This window comes from Camellia sinensis, chromosome 15 (genome assembly GCF_055761805.1).
Source record: "Camellia sinensis isolate YWXY chromosome 15, ASM5576180v1, whole genome shotgun sequence".
Lineage (NCBI taxonomy): Eukaryota > Viridiplantae > Streptophyta > Magnoliopsida > Ericales > Theaceae > Camellia > Camellia sinensis.
This window is the reverse complement of record NC_138975.1, coordinates 140,659,414-140,680,050: the sequence shown is the minus strand read 5'-3', so window position 1 is coordinate 140,680,050 and position 20,637 is coordinate 140,659,414. Positions and strand designations below refer to the sequence as shown.

Sequence of the window (20,637 nt, the reverse complement as noted above, 5' to 3'; positions counted from 1 at the left end):
AGCCTAAGTAAAAATAACTTAAATATGTTGAAATAAATTAATTATTTGAAAATTATAAAAACGGTGTTTTTAGTTTTTGTTTCATAATTATTAAATTTTAATTTATAATAAGTTGTATCAAACAAGGCCAATATATTGTGATCCGTGTGTGGCATGTGACATGTGTCTCATTGACACTAAAGTGCTCGTTTTGGAGCTCTAGGCTATTTTACTTGACTTTTTAACTATTTTAACATGGTTAAAAAGTTATGTTTGAGATGATTTTTAATTTTTTTGAATAATTGATTTGATGGTTATTATGAGAGAAAAAATAAAATAATTATAATTTAGATATAATATTTGTCTTATTAACTATTTTAATATTTTTTTATTAACTATTTTAACCACAAAAGTTACATCCAAACACACCCTTAATTTTTCGTTTTTGAGAGATTGAGACATCGTTTGAAAATAAATTATTTTAATAATTTTTTAATTTTTTATAAAAAAATAAAAAGTCACTTCTTGACTAAAATATTTGGAGCATTCTCCATTCTCCTACTTATATTTTAACCTAAAATATTATTAAAAAATTTATTTTTTATTTTAAGAATCACTTTTTCATTTCCTTCTCCTAAGAAACTCTTTATTTTTTCTCTATTCTATTAAAACAATCTTTTACTTCCCCCAACAGATAGGCACAAAACAAAGTGCAAAACACGCCCAAAACAGAGTACAAAACAGCAGATCAAAGCAGTCGAAAATAAAGAAGGGGCGTCGACCGATCAAGCCAATTTTGAGCATTTTCCTTCTCTAGCTACAAGCACTCATGGGACATCCGGGAGAACATCTGAAAGACATCCGGGGAGACATTCTCTTCGTGCCTTTAACAAAATAAAATAAAAATTTATCAGATATGTGAAAATTACAATGACTGTAATAACACTTATATTTAGAGGGTTGGATAAAGAATGTGCTAAGAAATAATTTGTGAAGAAATAATCCCCTGTAATAGAAAAATGGTAAATTACACTGTCATCTCCTGAGATTTATGTTTATTACAGTTCCCCCCTACCTTTTGAAAATTACATCTGCCTCCCTAAGGTTTAAAGTTTCATTACAGATTCCCCCTCAGCAATTTAATTTTTTTAAATACCAATTTTGCCCTCACTGGGTAAATTACATTGACACCCCTCACATTTTAAAAATTACAATCCCCTCCCCAAAGTTTAAAGTAGTATTACCAATTGCCTCCTCAGTTAGTATTAGCTGGACAAAAAATCCATTGGAAAAAAAATTCATTGGAAAAAAAATTATTTGAAAAAAAAATTAATTGAAAAAAAATTTTGTTAGTAAAATTTTTAAATTTCTATTTAAAAACCAATGTAAACTCATTTTTTGAATTTATGTTTTTTCCTCAAATTTACAAACTGAAACAACCATTTATAAACCAAAAAAATTATCAAACAAGTTTTTATGACAGTTTTGAAATTTTGTAAATGTAAATTGAAAACTGAAAACAAAATGGTTACAAAACAGGTTTCAGATGGTAAAAATATCGTAAAATTAACAAATAATTAAATAAGTTACCAACGTGAGAAATGACTTATCAAAAGATTCTTAGGCTATGTATGGTTTAATTTTTAGAATTTTTTTTTAAAAAAATTAAAAATTAATTTGGTTAAGAAATAAAAAATAAAAAATAATTATCATTTTTATATAATTTTTATCTTTCGAATGATTAGAAATAATTTTTTACAAATTAAATTGAAACAGCCATATGTATGTATATAATCTGTCCAAAAGTTAAAATGATGATTATTTTTTACCCTTAAATTATAATTATTTTTTATTTCTTAACGAAATTAATTTTTAATTTTTAAAAAAAAAATTAAAAATCAAACCATACATAGCCTAAGAATCTTTTGATAAGTCATTTCTTACGTTGGTAACTTATTTAATTATTTGTTAATTTTACGACATTTTTACCATCTGAAGCCTATTTAGTAATCATTTCATTTTCAATTTTCAATTTATATTTATACAAATTTTAAAAACTATCATAAAAACTTGTTTGATAATTTTTTTGGTTTATAAATTGCTGTCTCAGTTTGTAAATTTGAGGAAAAAACGTAAATTCAAAAATGAGTTTATGTTAGTTTTTAAACAGAAATTTAAAAATTTTACTAACAATTTTTTTTTTCAATTAATTTTTTTTTCAACTAATACTAACCGAGTGGGCAATTAGTAATGCTACTTTAAACCTTAGGGAGAGATATTAATTTTTAAAATATGAGGGGTGTTAATATAATTTACCCAGTGAAAGTAAAATTCATATTTAAAAAAATTAAATTGCTAAGAAAGAATTTATAATAAAACTTTAAATATTAAGAGATAAGATGTAATTTTTAAAACGTGAGGAGTAATAAATATAAATATAAGAGGGTATGAGTGTAATTCACCCTAAAAAAAACTATTATAAGGACACTGCTGATGATGCTTTTATAGTCTCCAAAGCAGGCGTGTAATGAGAAAGGATCTATAGAGTAATTTTTTCTTAAAATTTTCTAGAGTGTTACATTGTGCGGTTGAGATTTATTGACAAATTACATCAATTTTTTTGATATGACTTACCAATAAATTTCAACTTTCTAGAGTGTTACATTGTGCGGTTGAGATTTACTGACAAATTATATCAATTTTTCTGATATGACTTACCAATAAATTTCAACCACACAATGTAGCATTCTAAGGAAAAATTAGAAAATTTCACTCTGGAGGCTCTTGGTGGCGTGTAAAAGGCTAAACTACTCTACACAACGAATTGGACCACAATTTCCTTTCAATTTCAACTTCAATTTGAATTCCCCAAATCAAACCTCCAAAATCCCCAAGGTATTTTTTTCTGTTTTTCTTTTTGTTCATGTGTCAATTTCATTCTGAGAAAAATTCAATTCTCACACACGACAACCATGTCCTCACCATCACCATCGCCATCGCCATCGCCATCGCCGGAAAAGCTCTCTCTCCTCTCTCCGACGCGGTGGTCACGGTCGGTGACGGAGACAGTGAACGCCTCTCACAAGCTGGTGATCAGAGGCTACTCTCTCGCCAAAGGCATGGGAGTCGGAAAACACATCGCCAGCGACACATTCACCGTCGGAGGGTACCAATGGGCCATCTACTTCTACCCTGATGGCAAGAACCCTGAGGACAATTCAATGTACGTCTCTGTTTTCATCGCTCTCGCTAGCCATGGCACCAATGTTCGAGCTTTGTTTGAATTGACTCTTCTTGATCAGAGCGGTAAGGGCAATCACAAGGTTCATAGCCATTTCGATCGATCTCTTGAGAGTGGACCTTATACTCTCAAGTACAGAGGCAGTATGTGGTAAGCTTGGGTTTTTTTCTACACTTTTTTTACAGTCATTTTAGTCATTTCAATTGGCTCAATTTTGATCATTAATTTTAGATTTTGCATCAATTTAGTACAATTGATAATGTTGTTTGTTGGGTTTTTTGACCGAAACTTTTCATTGTATTGGTTAAGGTTAAGTCACTGAATTGATCACGTTTACAATTTTGCTTCTAAAAGTATGATACAAGCCGCTCATGTGCACATTTACTATAAAAAAAATGCTAACAATTGGAAGCAATTGGACAAAATAAAAAATTCAGGATTAAAATTGATTCAATTGAAATTATAGGGCACAAGGGCCAAAGTACAGGGACTAACAGTGTAATTTGCCCTTATTTTTTGAATTGAGCATGTTAAACAAAAATAAAGATGAATTATGGGTATACTTGTTGAGCAAAATATTTCCTTGAAATTCACTTGCTTGATTACAACTTACAAGCCTTCCATGTATGAAAGATTATTGATATGCCTGTTATGCAGAAATATCTCACAGAAAATGTCTTGCTTAATAATGAGCACCACACACGAAAGTCCGTCTAAGGTGGCATTTAAATGTAAATTAGTTTCGTTTGCTCCTTAAGCAACAAATATTTAAGTGTCAAAATATTTAACATCTCATCTTGGTGGCAATATAAGTGTCAGGGTAAGCACCCATGTGAGTGGGTCAATCTGAGCTGGTGATGTGCAAAATAATGTATGCTAGATTATAGTATCCATCTTGCCATTGGTTTTAGCCCCATCCAAGTGGAAAAACATGGGAAAAAAAGAGAAGAAGATGCTCACAAGCATTGAAGTCCCAAATTTACATAGTCAAATAGGTATTCATAATGCATGTCAAAGTCTACAAAGTCCCAAACTCCTTAAATGAGTCTAGCCATGGCTTTAGTGAGAGGATCAGGCACCATTCTACTTGCAGATATATGTTGTAGGATCACCTCCCCTCACATAATCATATTTGTAATGTAGTGGAATCAAAGGTGTGTATGTTTGGTTCTACAATGCTACTTGGGATCCCTCGTGTATGCTAAAGCTTCCATGCTATCATAATAAGGGCTAGTTTGGCATGTATTAAATAAGCCAAAAAGTCAAAAAGTCACTATCTTATTTAAGTCACATCATCTTATTTAAATCACATCACCTCTCTAACAAATCACATCAAACCCAACCCAAACCCAACCCAAACCCACCAATAAGTCAAAAAGTGCACTTTTTTTGGACATTCCAAACCAACCTTAAATCACAACGACTTCGTCTGCAAGAGTCATGAGTACAAGGCATTAAAGGAATCTCCTTAACTAAACAGCCTCTTGTACTGTCGTTGAATAAGTGACATAGTCTGACTCCATCATGGACAAAGCAATGCAAGATTGTTTCTTACTGCACTAATAAACAAATGCCCCACTGAGCACGGATTCTTAACCTCTTGTGGATTTACGCTCTATATTGCTAGCCTAGTTTGCAACATTATACCCTTTCAAAAAAGGAAAAAACAAACTAGTTGTTGGAGTGCCAAACAATCAAAAATTCAAAATGGTCGTGGGTTGTGAGTTGGGTTGGTCAGTCTATCTAGGTCTAAGCCATCAGGCCAAGATTGGTTTCAAAATTCTAAACTGAGGTTGTAAGGCCCTAACCCGGGGGGTGTGGACTAGGCTTGGTTAGCACTAGGCTGGGCCATGAGCTATGTGCCGCTTTTACACCCTTGAGAATACACATTCGCACAATTATGCATTTATCTAAATGCTTCCTATATGTTGCAAAGTTTGAATAGTCCTTAGTCACCTCCTTTTTTCACTTTTACTCCGCTTTGGCATTATGTCCCTGAGTGAAAACAATATGAGGAATTTGTTACTTCTCTAGTGCCCTGTCCTAGTTCTCTGTTAATTGTTGTGTGTTTTTGTGTTTAAGGGTAATTATGTACTCTAGACCTTCTAGAACTCTCTCAATGATCATATTATGTTTCTTTTCCTCTCATTCTTCTTTTGTGCTATTTTATCTTTAACTTGGTATCATATATCTACTTTCTTTGTATTGTTGGAAAGGAGATATCATACCTATTTCTCATTTTTTTTCTTTTTCTTTTTTTGACATCGATATGTAAAAATAAATAAATAATTTTTTTTTCGCTAGTAAGCTTGATTTTTGTGGTTATTTGAGATCAAGCGACCTTGTTTTGGTATTTTTGTCTATTTTTGTGAGAATTTCTTGGATTTGTAAGTGTTTGATTCAGTTCGGTGGACATGGTAGAAGGTGGCAAGGACTCCACGAGCAGTGAGGAGTGTGGGTTGAGTTGTGTTGGGACTCTTGTGATAATCCATCTCTTCATATTAGCCTGGTTAAGTTAGATGGTACCAACTATTTGATATGATCACATTCTTGTAGTCTATGTATTACTGTTTGTCGTCTGACTAGTTATCTTATTGGGGCTCTCAAGGATCCTTTTACTGATGGGCCTGCACAAAGTAAGTGGATTGCAGAAAATGCTCTTGTTATGACTTGGTTGATTAACTCTATGCAGCCTACTATTAGTCATACTTTCCTATTGATGGATATTGCTCATAAGATTTGGACAGCAACAGCTCAGACTTATTCTCATAAAGGGAATGATGCCTAGGCATTTGAATTGAGGAAGAAAATTGGTGGATTGGATCAAAAGGATCGGTCGCTTAAAGTTTTTGTGCCAAGTTGAACAGCTTGTGGTAGGAGCTTGACTATTACTAGAGTTTCCAAGTAGTTTGTTCCACAAGTGCAAGTATGTTCCATAAGATGGTGGAAAATGAATGAGCTGATGTTTTTGTTGTTGGCCTTAAATTGTAATATGATTAGATTTGGGTTCAGATATTGGGTCGAGAGCTTTTTCCCACTTTGCAAAAGGCCTATGCCATTGTTTACCAAGAGGAGAGTCAGCGTAGTTCTATGGTACATTCCGTTGGTCAGGACCACTCTGCCTTGGCTATTATTCCTACTATGCATGCCAGCAAACTCGGCCATTCTAAGTTTGAGAATAAGGTGCAGCTCTCACAAGTTGGTGATCGGAGGTTACTTCCTGACCAAAGGCATGGGAGTGGAAGTGGGCAAACACATCGCCAATGATACATTCACCGTTGGAGGATATTAGTGGGCCATCTACTTCTACTCATACGGCAAGAACCCTGAAGACAACTTCGTGTATGTCTCGATCTTCTTTGCTCTGGCCAACCATGGCATCAATGTTCGAGCATTGTTTGAATTGATGCTTCTTGCTTAGAGTGGCAAGGGCAATCACAAGGTCGGGTCCACAACCATTTTGATTGCTCTGTCAAGGAGTGGGTGTTATACTCTCAAATACAGAGACAATATGTGGTAAGCTAGATTTGTTAGTACATTTTTTACCGTTGGTACTTCCTAATTATTTTTGCAATTGTGTTGCAAAACATTACCTAACATAGGTTTTGGTGCAAAACTCATTTGCCTTTTTGTCTTTCTTTTTTCATTGAGCATGTTAAATCAAAAAAAAAAAAACAAAAAACAAAAAACAAAAGAAAACAAAAGAAGAAGAAGGAGATATTATGGGTATACTTGAGCAAAATATTCCCTAGAAATTTCCTTGCTTGGTTACAAGCCCTCCATGCATGAGGGATTATCAATATTTTTCTTATGCAAAATATGTCACAGAAATTGCCTTTCTTAATTATAAATACTCCACACATGAAAGTCCATCTAAGGCGACATTTAATGTAAATTAATTTTGTTGGCAACTTAAGAAACAAACATTTATCTTGCTTGCTCTCAAAATGTTAAGATATTTAATGTCTTATCTCGGTAGCAATCTAAGCGACAGGGTAACCTCCCATGTCAGTGGGTTGGTCTAAGCCTGGTGACATGCAAAATAATGTGTGCCAGATAATAGTATCCATCATACCATTATATTGATCCATATCCACATGAAAAAGAAATAAGATACCCACAATCATTAAAGTCCCAAATTTACATAGTCAAATAGGTATCAAAATCTCCGAAGTCTTACATGAGTCTAGTAGTGGCTTTAGTAAGAGGATCAACCAACCATCCTACTAGCAGATAGATGTTGGAGGATCACCTCCCCTCACGCAATCATATCTCTAATGTAGTTCCATGGTACTTGCGATTCCTCGTATATGCTAAAGGTACCATGCTATCACAACGACTTTGTTTGCAATAATTGTGACTCCCAGTTGCTAAAGGAATATCCTTAACTAAATAGTCTCTTGTATTGCCATTGAACAAGCGACATACGACTCCATCATGGACAAAGCAATACAGGATTGTTTCTTGGTACACCAAGAAACAGATACTCCACTGAGCAAAAACATTATATACTATTATTGAATCTTAGGAATACTAGCAAAGAATTCATTGGGGTTTCACCCCTAACCTTGGCAAAAAATTTAGTAAGCCATGGAGAAGAACAAAGAAGTATTTTCAACATAATGTAAGACGAAGGATTCCCCAATGATGAGTCAGTCTTGTACTTATAATAAAAAGAAAACTCTCAAAACTTAATATAATAATAAACTTATTTGACATAATACACAGGTAATTGATACCCAAAAGCTTGGTTCACTTGGCAGTGCACATAACAACACTAATCACGTGGGCTCTAGTGTGGGGTTCCGTTAATCAACATACAAACACTTGGACAAGGTAGTAAAAGTGCTAAAGGAACAATTCTCATTTTACTCCATGCAATGTCTTTGTACTAGGCTGCCCACTCATTTAATTCATCGCCTTGCATGTGTTGGAAACAAAGTCCACGTTGCTAGTTAATTCAATTAGCATACACTTTAATGCTTCAAAAGGGTCTTGGCTGATGATCAACGATCACATGTGCAGCGGGCCCACTCCTATATTGTCCTTCTGTAATTGCCGAATTAATCCTACAAGGTAAATTCAATTTTAGCACACAATTTAGCATAAATGGTAGGAATTATCATGCAAGGAATACAAATTTTTCCTATATAAATAAACATGTTTACACAATATTTAGCCTTCATCATAGTTCACCATTAGATTTAAAATAGGTAAGTGAGACAATACTCTCATTATTATTCACATTTCCCCCTTAATTGAAGTAGTTAGTGACAATCTTCTTCGTTAAAGATATCTATTAGGTTTTTAGGGTGATTTCTCCCATAAAAGAAACAGGTGTGTGGTTTAAATGGAATGTCTTCTCTTTAGTATATCTACCATGAATCGATGGAGATATCCTTTGTTCTTCTCTCTCTCTCTCCCCGAAAATTGCAATATGGTTTAATGTATCCATCAATATTTCTGGACTTGTGATATATGCTTTATATTGATATTTAATTCTTTCCTTTCCCCTACTCTCCTACAATATGGATAATCTAAATGTGGGAGTTTAGGGGGTATAAGCGGTTCTTCAGACGGGCTATGCTTGAGACATCGGATTTCCTGAAGGATGATTGCTTGAAAATAAATTGCACTGTTGGTGTTGTGGTTTCAGCTATAGATTGTTCAAGATTAAACTTGATACAGATCCCTGATTCTGATGTTGGAGCACATTTTGGAATGTTGTTGGAGAATGAGGAAGGTTCAGATGTTATTTTTGTGGTAGCTGGAGAAAAGTTTCATGCTCATAAGCTGGTATTGGTTGCTCGATCTCCTGTATTCCAAACAGAACTTTTAAATGTAAAAGAAGAAGATTGTCATGAAATTGTTGTTGAAAACATAGAGCCTATGGTTTTTAAGGTAATTCTTACTTATTTATTTATTTTGTTTAGATTTTAATGTGGCTCGAGATTTGCATTATACATTTTCATATGGCAATATATTGCACTCCATCCTCTTTTGTTTTCATTTTTCTGACTCCTTCCTTTGTGTCTTGGGCAGGCTGTGTTGCATTTTATATACAGAGATTCTCTGATTGACAATGAAGAGTTGGTAGTGTCAAGTTCATCTTGCATTCCATCTGTATCTGACACATTTGTTGTGAAGTTGCTAGCTGCAGCAGACAGATATGATTTGGCTCGACTTAGACTGTTGTGTCAATCCTTACTCTGCAAGGATATATCAGTAGATAGTGTTGCCAATATTTTGGCCCTGGCCGACCGCTATCATGCTTTGGATTTAAAAGAAGTTTGCCTAAAATTTGCTGCTGAAAATCTTATAGGTATGTTCTTTCTTGAGTTTCCCTTTTTTCTTTGTAACAATGTGAGAAACTCTGTCATATGCTTAGTGGTGTGGTTAGGTAGGTTTTTTTGTTGGGTGAATGGGCTTAGTTCTGATTTTCAGAGCCTCTTCCCAACCTTTGCGATCCCTCCGTCCTCTGAATTATACTCTGGAAATTTCACATATGAAAAATGTCAATGGATCAGTAAAAGGTGTGATAACTACTATGGTGCAAAGAGGCCCTTTTAATACTGTAAAAGGGCAATCCTTTACCCATGTAACTTTGAGACATTGTTGAATGGGCCGAGCTTGTCCCCAATTTGTGCTCCAATTTTTATCACCTATTTACAAACCCAATACTAGATCAAATAAAAAAATCCAACCCAATATTTAATGGGTTAATGGGTAGACAATGTAAACCTTTGGTTTACAAAATGCCAAGGTGGCTCAAATTTGTTGCTCAAACTGGTCTCTCTAGTCCATGCCTAGACTGGAGAGAAGCCATTTCCTTGTTCAATGGAACTTGTTTTAAGCAGACTTTTCCGTAACCCATATTGGTAAAACATTTAATTGTTATGTTAGTTTCCTAAAAGATTTTATAATTCCTCCTTTGTAGCTGTCCAGTTTTCTTAGTCGCTGTACATTAGTACAAAAAGATGCCCTTTTATTTTGTTCACCTTAGTTACTTAATAGGGCATAACAAAAATATAATATATTATACGATATTTTCTACTTCTGTTTCATATAGTCATTTGTTTGTCTCTCTTGATGCAGCTGTAATGTGCTCAGATGGTTTCAAATATCTGAAAGAAAATTACCCGCTGCTGCAATCAGAGCTCCTGAAGACAGTGGCCGGATGTGATGAGGAAGAATTTAGCGGTGATGGTGGGAAGACAAGAAGTGCGTGGGCCCAGTTTTGTGATGGTGATGATCCTAATGATGGTAGCATAGGGCAGCAAACATGAGAATGCAAAACCGAGTGTGGAAGTTCAAAGCTTGCGGATCCAGCTTTTTCCGGGTGCTGCTGTATGCTACACAGGTACTATAGAGGTTTGTTGTGTCATGTTGAGTTGTGTGAACTGGTGGCTATCATTTGTTCCTTTTGTTGTCTATAAGATGTGTATGATATGATGGTAAGGTAATGAACTAGCCGAATGGTCATCTTTGAAGTTGCTACAAATGGTAAAGCCCGGCAGATTTTAGTGTACTGTCATACGATTTGATTTGTTGCGTTCTTGTTTGTCCTGGATTGAGGGCAGGGCCGGATTGGTCTGGGAAAGGAGAGGAGAGGAGAGGAGTCATCGGGCCTGACTGGGCTGGGACCGGAAAGGAGAGGAGGGGAGGTAGGTGCAATGCAAATTGCCTTTGAAATCTAACATTAGGTGAATTTGTCGAGGGAAAAGAAAAAAGAAAAAATATATATATATGTTATGGTAGGAAATGAGGAGAAAATAATAGATGTATGTCAAAATATTCCGTCCATTTAAACACCTAAACGATCTTATTTTCTTTTCATTTTTCTTTCTTCCTTCCAAATGTAGATGTTAATTTGGGAAGTCATGTTTTTCGAAAATAAAATTATAATGAATTTACTTATTATGTGAATTATTATAATCATTTTTTTAAAGCACAACTTTTAAGACTGAAATCCTGCTTTTAAACACTGACTTTAGAAAATAATTTGGACTTAAAATTGAAAAATGGTTGGTATCCGAATTTATGTGGTCCGAATGGTTTGAATATATCAAAACGATATTATTTTACACTAAAAATGACGTCGTTTTGAGATATTCGAGCCATAAAATTTTGAGTCACCCAGCTTTATTGTTTAAAATTTTAGTTTAAAACAACTTCCACTTAAGTAATAAATTGTAAATAAAAAAAACTTGCAATCTGATTGGATAACAAAACAAGAACATCGCAGCTCTTTATTTCGCAGAATTTGATCCGATCAACGTATTGCTTATTAATCCCAACCTGATTATTTATTACAAATAAAATTTTATTTTAAATTTTTAAGTAGATAAATTAGTAAGTCTATTAACAAAAACAATCACAATAATCATGAGTGAAACAATCTGAGTGAAACTGTTGTATTATATGATGGGTATTATCATCTAGTATGCATATATTGTTGGTTTTGTGTTTGTAGTCTAGTTGAAGATAAAAATCAAAATCAAAATCAAAAAAAAAATTAAAAAAATAAGCCTCAATAATATAATTAGATAAATTTATATTTAAATAGATGAAATTTCTTTGTGTAAAAAGAAATTTATTTGTTAAGAGCTCTGTGAAAATGTTAAGAATCCCAATTACAATAAAAATATTATGTCTTTTATTTTATAAAATTTTAATATTTATCAGACACCTTAAACTAAAAATTTCAATAATTTTAAATTATCTTATTTGACTTTTTAAATATATTTGATAAAAAAAGTGAGATTATCTTAAATTATCATTTTAAACTTTTTTAATTTATTTGAGACTCTTGAATATTTTTTTTGTCATAATTATAACTTTTGAGAAAATTCTGAATATTTGTAAAATAAAATAAATTTATAATTTAAATTAAGTTTTTTAATCTAATAAATTATAAATATTTTTTCATTTAATCTTTAAAAAAAAAAAACCCTCTCCGCCAGTAAAACGTCGCAGTCCAGTCACAATGTCGACATGGCAGAATCCTAATGGTGGATTACACAACCTTGACGTCATCAACAACAACCATTCTCTCTCTCTCTCTCTCTCAAATTTACATAATATTCCATCATCAGACTCAAACCCAGAATCATCCACCAAACAATCTCCAACTAGTACTAGATACAGAGAGATCTACCACACTCCAATGCGACTCTCCACAGACAAGTTCTTCTTCCTCTCTTTCTTCATCTTCTCTCTCCTCTTTCTCTCCGCCACCGCCCGCCCCTTCGTCCTCGTCCTCTCCCAAGACGATCTCACCGACGCCGCTCCCTCCGCCGCCGATGACGACGGCGCCTCCTCCTCCACCTCCGACTGGGACGAGTTCGGCGACTCCGACACCAAACGCGAGGAGGAGCTCGACCCGGGGTCGTGGCGACCGATCTTCGAGCCTGACTCCGAATTGGCTGATCCGGCGACCGACGACGAGGCGATGTACTACTCCGGCGTGACGAAGATGGTAACAGCCGTGAGCTCCGGCGACCCGAGGTTGATGGAGGAGGCTGCGGCGGAGATCGAAGCTGCTGCGGCTGGGGGATATCCTCATGCGCAATCGGCGCTAGGGTTTCTGTATAATATGGGGGTGACTAGGGAAAGGAATGGGGCTAAGGCCTTTATGTACCATCACTTTGCGGCTAATGGAGGCAATATGCAATCGAAGATGGCTCTCGCTTATACCTATTCTCGCCAAGATGTGAGTTCAATCTTCCTCTCTCTCTGTGATATATTGTTGAATTGGTTTGCTGTGCTCATGTATAAATGTTTACATATATGTGAATTTTTAAAGGATTTTAGCAATTATAGGAAATTTTATGTTTTCTGTTTCTGGTGTATAGGTGGTCTAGATCTGAAATTGAGGTTCAAGTTGTTGTGACATTGGAAAGGTTGTATCTTGAAATTCTTTGGAAATATGTTAGTTTCTGGTTGATTGGGAATCCTACATGTAAAAACTTGTTTGATTATGGAAGGACTTGTTTATGAAGAGTAACGAAAATTTTAAATTTTTGTAATATATGGAAACCCTAGACTCTGAAATTTGTTGTAAAATGTGATTTTGAAATATATGGAAGTGTCAGTATTCCCCCTGGGGAGAATCCGAGTGAAAGCAGCAACCAGAGTGATAGTAGCGTGTTTTTTTCTTTTTAATGATCTAGGGTATCTCCCGCCCTCTGGACAGTGGATGCCTAAAGTTAACGACCGGCCAAACTTCCAATGGCTGCTTGGGTAATTCAAACTTGAGACTTTTGAATGTAATCCTCAGGTTTATACTGCTTAGCCAACCCTTGAGGTTGCGATAGTAGCATGTGTTAGCAAACAAACTCTCAGTTAAACTCCTCTTTTTTTATTTTCTAAAATTTTGATGGCCATGGCGGGGGTGTGGCGCTGGTTGGTGATGGGGATGGGTTGATTTTGGTGGTAGGGCTTGTGGTGGGGTGAGCTGAGGTGCTAAAAGAGGAGGAATAGGATTTTTGCGTGAGTGGGAGGAGGTTGGTATTGATTTGGGGTTTGCAAATTGTTTGGGTATTTTAAAAAATGAAATTGTTGATGCCAACAAAATCAATCAGTTTTCTTATCCATTAGACTTAACGGAACTAGTATTTGTTATATGATTAGAAATCTTAGGGGACGGGATGTATTTTCCCGGACATGAGGGAGTGATTGGTATTTTTCATAGTCCTCAATTACTATTTGTAATTTGTCCAAAAAAAGTATTTACTTTGTTTAGTTTCAGTTTTCATAATTTACTTTTCAGAAAATTCTACTTTCTTGTTTTCTGTATTTTTTTTGTTTTCATTAAATTTTTTAAATATTTTAAGCAATTTTTTAAATTTTTAGACACACCTAACATAAATACACTTAAAAAGTATAATATTTGTGAAAAAGTTTTTAAAAAATTCACTAAATACCAAAAATATAAAAAAAAAAAAAAAAAAAAAAACGTAGATTCTATACATTTTTCGTATTTTTGTGTATTTATTAATTTTTTAAAATATTTTTTCATAAATATTTTACTATTTAGATACATCTAAGTAAGGTGCATTTGAAAAAGTAAAAAAATTGTCTAAAATTTTAAAAATATTCACTAAAAACAAAAAATATGAAAAACAAAAAATTCAATTTTCAGAAAATTGAAACCAAACACACTTATTATTATTATTATTATTATTATTATTATTATTATTATTATTATTATTATTATTTATGATAGATGGATATGCAACTGTCAAAAAATGTTTAATTCTTTTCCTCTTTTTTTCTTTCTTTTCATGTAGTTAGACAAGTTCTTTATTATTTTATTATTGAGCTTGTATAAACAGTTATGTAGGCTTTAGTTTCTATTACAAAATTTTCATATATGTCAGTTCACTTATGTTTCCTTTCTAAACTATAACTAGGAATAACACAACAAAACAAAAAATTGAGATTGCTTGTCATTTTGTGCAATAATTGCAACAGTTTTATTTTATGACGGGAAAGGAATCTTTGCTCTTAGGTCTAGCAATTATTGAACCACATTCAATACTTGATGAGTGAAAGCCCTAGCTACAGAAATGATTATGAAAAAATTTGTAATATTTGGTTCCTGCAATTTTCCAGTTTGTTGAATATTCTTGTTTTGATTGGTTGCAGATGTATGATAAAGCTGTCAAGCTATATGCTGAATTGGCGGAGGTAGCGGTCAATAGCTTCCTAATTTCAAAGGACTCACCTGTGATTGAACCGATCAGGATTCATAATGGAGCAGAGGAGAACAAGGAGGCCCTAAGGAAGTCCCGAGGGGAGGAGGATGAGGATTTCCAGATCTTGGAATACCAGGCACAGAAAGGAAATGCTTTAGCCATGTACAAAATTGGGATATTTTACTACTTCGGGTTGAGAGGACTGAGGCGTGATCATGTCAAGGCATTGTCATGGTTTTCGAAGGCTGTGGACAAGGGTGAACCAAGATCCATGGAACTTCTTGGGGAGATATATGCAAGAGGAGCTGGAGTTGAGAGAAATTACACTAAGGCATTTGAGTGGCTTAAACTTGCATCCAGACAGCAACTTTATTCAGCTTATAATGGGATGGGGTATTTATATGTCAAGGGTTATGGAGTGGACAAGAAGAACAACACCAAAGTAAGATAATTTTGGTCTCTTATTCATGCAAATGTTTTATTGCTGTTTGGCCTGCTTCTTTGTATAGATTTGGTTTTAGCTTTCTTATACTTTCTTGGCTGAGTTAGTTATGTGTATGCCGTTCCTTTTACATTTGCTTTATCTAGGATACTTTTGTATTTCTTCTTTGCTCAACATACTTTCTTGCTCAATCTAATTATACTTCCTCCAAATTGGTGGACTTTATTGTTAAGGGTATTGCTATTGATTAGTTGCTGAGGCTGCACCAATCCATTCATGTGGAGATACTAAGCTGCCTCTACCATGAATGCATCTGTCTTTATGTCTGAACCCTCAGCAGGTTTTATTCTCTGTATCCTGGCCTAGCATTGAAAAAAATTCAAGTGGAACCGATGCATAACCTTCCCCATAATATAACCTGCTCTATATTATGTTGAATTGTTGACCACTAACTCATTTAAAAGCTTAAGCAATTAGAGAGGATAACTTTATTATTTATGTCCTCAACACAAATAATTGTTGGAGAGTTTAGTTATCTCTTGTTTGGACAAGAAGTTGGAAGAGGATGTAGAAGAAACTTGGTTCAGACCAAAATGATTGAGTACAACGGATATATTTCAAAAAATATCAAAATAATAGATAGTGGCTCGGTGTCATTGAGCACTTTATAAAAGAAACTATGTCCATACATTTGTAAGTGGACTGCAAGTGTCGTTTTTAGTAATGGATGCATCCCCTACCAAAATAAATAAACAAACAGGCACTTGCCTCTGACTCTTTTCCTTTGCGCCCTTAAATAGGTTTTATTATACTTGCTTCATCACAATTAGAGAGGAGAATCGTCAAGGGAATCCTACCCAATAATTAGATCCTCTTCTTTACTCAGAACTTTTCATTCTCACATGTGAACACGGTTGAATAGAGTTGGATCTAGGAAGAGCTTGTTTAGAAAAATACAACTGCAATATTTTTTTCTTTGTGCTTAAATTTTTAAGAAGCTTTTCCCTATTGTTCCTTGCAACTGCAGCTTGCTCACTTGTGGTTCTTCTGTGTCTGTCTAAATAGATTAATTTCAGGGTTTGTGTAACCTGCTGATTATTTTGCATTACAGGCAAAAGAATACTTTGAGAAGGCTGCTGAGAATGAGGAAGCTGGTGGGAATTACAATCTGGGAGTGATGTATCTCAAAGGCATCGGTGTAAAAAGGGATGTAAAGCTAGCATGCAAATTCTTTATACTGGCTGCTAATAAGGGTCAACCCAAAGCATTTTATCAGCTGGCAAAGATGTTTCATACTGGTGTGGGGCTCAAGTTAAACCTCCCTATGGTAAATCTGAATGCATGATCTTTTTTCTGTTTCTGTTTGCTATGCTTTTACCTTTAGTGTCTTTGTATCTATTTTGGTCTTTACTTACCTTAGACCCTCACTACTTTATTTTTACTCATGTTTCCTTTCATTTTGTTTTGGTTTGGTTTTGTTTTGTTTTGTTTATATCTCCCTCTGTCAATGCCAATTGTCCCTGGAGAATGGTTGGACCAGATAGCCTTTTGGTTTACCAAGTGACTGACTTAACTTTGAAAGAGTTGCTCACAATTGCATTTGAGAAGTGTCAATTGTTATACATTGTAGAAAAAATACATAAATATTGTGGAACCTAATGTTAAGCCCTTACGTAGTTTGAAATGAAAATGCTACTCATCTGATCTTATATTTTGTCTCTTGAGAACAAGAGTGACGTGAGAGGCTTGGGCAAAGGATGGGAAAAAAGGACGGCTCTGTTTAGTGGAGCTCTAGATCGTTAGTTTCAGAGCTTGATTTGAGCATAGTGTTTGTTTAGGATTTTTAAAAATTAATTCCACACTCACTTTTGAAAACTTGGTCGAAGACGGAAGAATTTATGCTAACCGGTCGTCCCACCGGCCGTCCAGCCGATTGACCGGAATAGTGCTTTTTTTTTTTGGCAATTGACACATGTTAATTTTTATATATTCAATAAAAAATATTTTCCGAATTTTTAAAAAAAATTTATGAGATTTAATAGAATTTTGAGTTGTGTTTTTGGTTATAAGTTGTAAGTTTTTGTATCAAATATCATATGTCACATCAAAAATTCCCTACTCTTTTCAAAACTCATTCACCAAACAAATTTTCCACACTCAAATCATAATTTCAAAACTCACAAACTCAAAATACAACTCTATTCTCAAATCATATTTAGAAAACTCTACCAAACGGAACCAACATTTTTCTGCTCAGTGCCTTCCTATGCTTTGATAATCCCCATTACTCTCTCTCTCTCTCTTCTCTCTCCCCCTGCCCCCCTGTCTGTGACAAAATCTTTTTATTCACTTTTCAATTTAATAAAAGGAAATGTGAGAAATAAAAAGACTCTGTTCACCTGCTATTCCATTGAAAGGGAATATGGTTAGTATTATTTATTTTGATGTGTTACCATTGCTAATTTGCTTGAACTTTGAGTTGATCTAATTAGTATAATAGCATGTAGTGTCATTATAATCCTTTTGATTATACACATTTTACATGCTGTTGTTTGATTCTTCTTAGTAGACTTTCATGTTACATTTCAATACAGAGGGAAATTGCTTCAGTTGAAGTTGTTTGATTCTTCTTATTGGACTTTCATGTTACATTTCAATACAGAAGGAAATTGCTTCAGTTGAAGTTGTTCATAGGATAACTGACAAAGTTCTGATGACTTAGTGAATTTTGATCTCTCTATGCCTAATCCTTATGTTTTTCTTATCAAGCAGTTCTTTATTTTGATTTTGTAGCATGTTTACATACATAAATAGGCTGATAAAATAAGGCTTCAAATTTACTCTTGAACTCAGCTACTGTCTTTGTTCTGGGTTTGTACAAAGTTACAAAAAGGTTTCTAGTGATCTAATTGTCTTTATAATATTTAGTTGGTAGAAATCATATTTCGCTCTCTTCTGGATCATAATGCTTACATGTTCTGGTTTAATGTATGACTTTTTTATTGTCTCTTGTCGTTTGAATTGATTATGAATGATATCAAGATGAATACACATCCATGCATCTGTTCATGGTTGAGTCCTGCTTGGTTTCAGGCAACTGGATTATACAAGCTGGTTGCAGAACGTGGACCGTGGAGCTCCTTGTCTAGATGGGCATTAGAGTCGTACTTGAAAGGTGATGTGGGCAAGGCATTTCTATTGTACTCAAGGATGGCTGAGTTGGGCTATGAGGTGGCACAAAGTAATGCTGCTTGGATTCTTGACAAATACGGACAGCGTAGTATGTGCATGGGAGAATCAGGTTTCTGCACTGATACAGAAAGTCATCAGCGTGCACATTCTTTATGGTGGCAAGCTTCTGAGCAGGGTAATGAACATGCTGCTTTGTTGATCGGTGATGCATATTACTATGGCCGGGTATGTAACTCTGAAGGAGTAGGATTTATAGTTTTTAAGACTATAGTTCTTATTCTGTTTTATATTCTACTTCAATTTTCAGGGTACGGAAAGAGATTATGAACGTGCCGCAGAGGCTTACAAGCATGCTAAATCCCAGTCCAATGCGCAAGCCATGTTCAACCTTGGATACATGCATGAACATGGTGAAGGGCTTCCCTTTGATCTTCATCTTGCCAAGCGTTACTACGATCAGGCACTAGAGATTGATCCTGCAGCAAAGTTGCCTGTAACGCTGGCCCTTGCTAGCTTGTGGGTACGAAAGAACTATGAGAACAGTTTCATGGTGAGTTTCTTTGTCTCAAATACCTGGTCATCTTCTTCAAAATGCAGAAACCAGACGTAAATTTTTGAAATTGGTAAATAATGCCACGTTGGAATTTATTCTAGGTTGATATGATTGATTCACTGCCTGATGTCTTTCCCAAAATGGAAGCATGGGTGGAAAATGTGATCATGGAGGAAGGAAACGCGACAATACTCACTCTCTTCGTCTGCCTACTGACAGTCCTTTACCTTCGTGAGCGACAACGCAGGCATGCTGTTGCTGCTGCTGGTGCCGGGGAGGTGGTCCCACAACCACCTATTGACCTTGTTGCTCCTGTGGCCAATTAACTGGTGAAAAAAAGGTAAGCTTTGTAGTGCAGAATGATGTATAGTTGTTGGGTTCTCCTCCAAACCAGACAGAGAGCAGCCTCGGTTGTTTTGGGCATGTTGCAGATTAGAGAGGCTTTGAGGCAAAGAAACAAGAAATGTGCCCTTTCATTAGCAGAGATGAAGAACTTGTATTTATTTAACATAGATTTGGCACATGGAAGAAAAGGTCTACTTATTATTTTTATTTTATTTTATTTTTGTGCATCATTTATTTATATTTACAGAAAGAAATAACCAATGTCATGTACTTATAGTCAGACTTTCCAACCTCCTTTTGTTTTTGCATTTTATGTTCCTCTCTTTTTCTTTTTTTTTTTCTTTTTTTGGATCAAAAATTTTGTTAGGCTTTGTTTTGTACTTGAATTTGGTGGGGGCATTGAGGAGGAAAGTGAGAAATTTTTGTTCTGTCTTTTTGTCCTATTTTAAGAAACCTTAGATTAAAATGACATATGAAATGATAAGAATTCATGGAAAAGGAAAGGAGTGATATTTAAAACTAAATATTTCTCACATAATTTCTCTCTCATAGTTTTCTCTGCATTATTCTCATTTTTTCACTCACCAAATTTACGACCTAAAGAAAAAAAGTTACACAAACAAATTTTTTTAACACAACTAGTGTGCCACTGAGCGGTTAAATTAGATTTTGAAATGTGACTCAATTTATACGTGGTTTAGTTTTTCCAATTTTTTGCAAGTTAAGAATCCGCAAGATCTCTTGTTTCTTGCTGCATGGGTCTCCCTTGGTTAGCTAGAATAGATGGGGCAAGTAGGGGCTTATGGTCCACGCATTAACGCAGAGCATTTTTTTTGGGTAATGCTAGAGATACTAAATTTTCTACCAAACAAATGACCAAATGTCTCACATGGGTGTGGAGTCTGCAATTTTGTGGGCCCCCACTTATGTGAGACATTTGGTCATTTATTTGATAGAAAATTTGGGACCTCTAGTATTTTTCATTTATTTTAGTCTAAAAAAGCAACTCTTTTAAGACTGATTTGATAACAAACCAAAGCATTTTGGTAGCGCAAAAAGGAGCGGCTCCCGAATGGGTGTTGGTCGGACGTCTACTCGGACGACCAGATGAAAACTTGTCGACCGTGATTGTCACCTTTGTCGACCGCAGTTGTCAGTCTCCTCGCTAAACGTCCGCCTAGACAAC

At 34.8% G+C, this 20,637-nt stretch overlaps 2 protein-coding genes across 3 annotated transcripts; both read left to right on the top strand.

The window, feature by feature from the left end:
* Positions 1 to 2,508: 2,508 nt before the first annotated feature.
* On the top strand, positions 2,509 to 10,754 carry LOC114258584 (BTB/POZ and MATH domain-containing protein 4). Of its 2 annotated transcripts, XM_028198554.2 has the most exons (5): positions 2,741 to 3,202; positions 3,282 to 3,370; positions 8,877 to 9,121; positions 9,263 to 9,542; positions 10,316 to 10,754. In XM_028198554.2, exons 1-5 carry the CDS (start codon positions 2,952 to 2,954, stop codon positions 10,504 to 10,506), a joined length of 1,056 nt encoding a protein of 351 aa, XP_028054355.2. In that variant the 5' UTR covers positions 2,741 to 2,951; the 3' UTR covers positions 10,507 to 10,754. The 2 variants fall into 2 exon arrangements, with proteins under 2 accessions (XP_028054354.2, XP_028054355.2); XM_028198553.2 differs by having other exon boundaries at positions 2,509 to 3,370; positions 8,776 to 9,121.
* On the top strand, positions 10,363 to 19,879 carry LOC114258582 (ERAD-associated E3 ubiquitin-protein ligase component HRD3A). Its single transcript, XM_028198552.2, has 7 exons — positions 10,363 to 10,580; positions 10,801 to 12,932; positions 14,870 to 15,361; positions 16,473 to 16,688; positions 18,455 to 18,778; positions 18,861 to 19,103; positions 19,208 to 19,879. Exons 2-7 carry the CDS (start codon positions 12,207 to 12,209, stop codon positions 19,430 to 19,432), a joined length of 2,226 nt encoding a protein of 741 aa, XP_028054353.2. The 5' UTR covers positions 10,363 to 10,580; positions 10,801 to 12,206; the 3' UTR covers positions 19,433 to 19,879.
* The last annotated feature ends 758 nt before the right edge of the window (positions 19,880 to 20,637 follow it).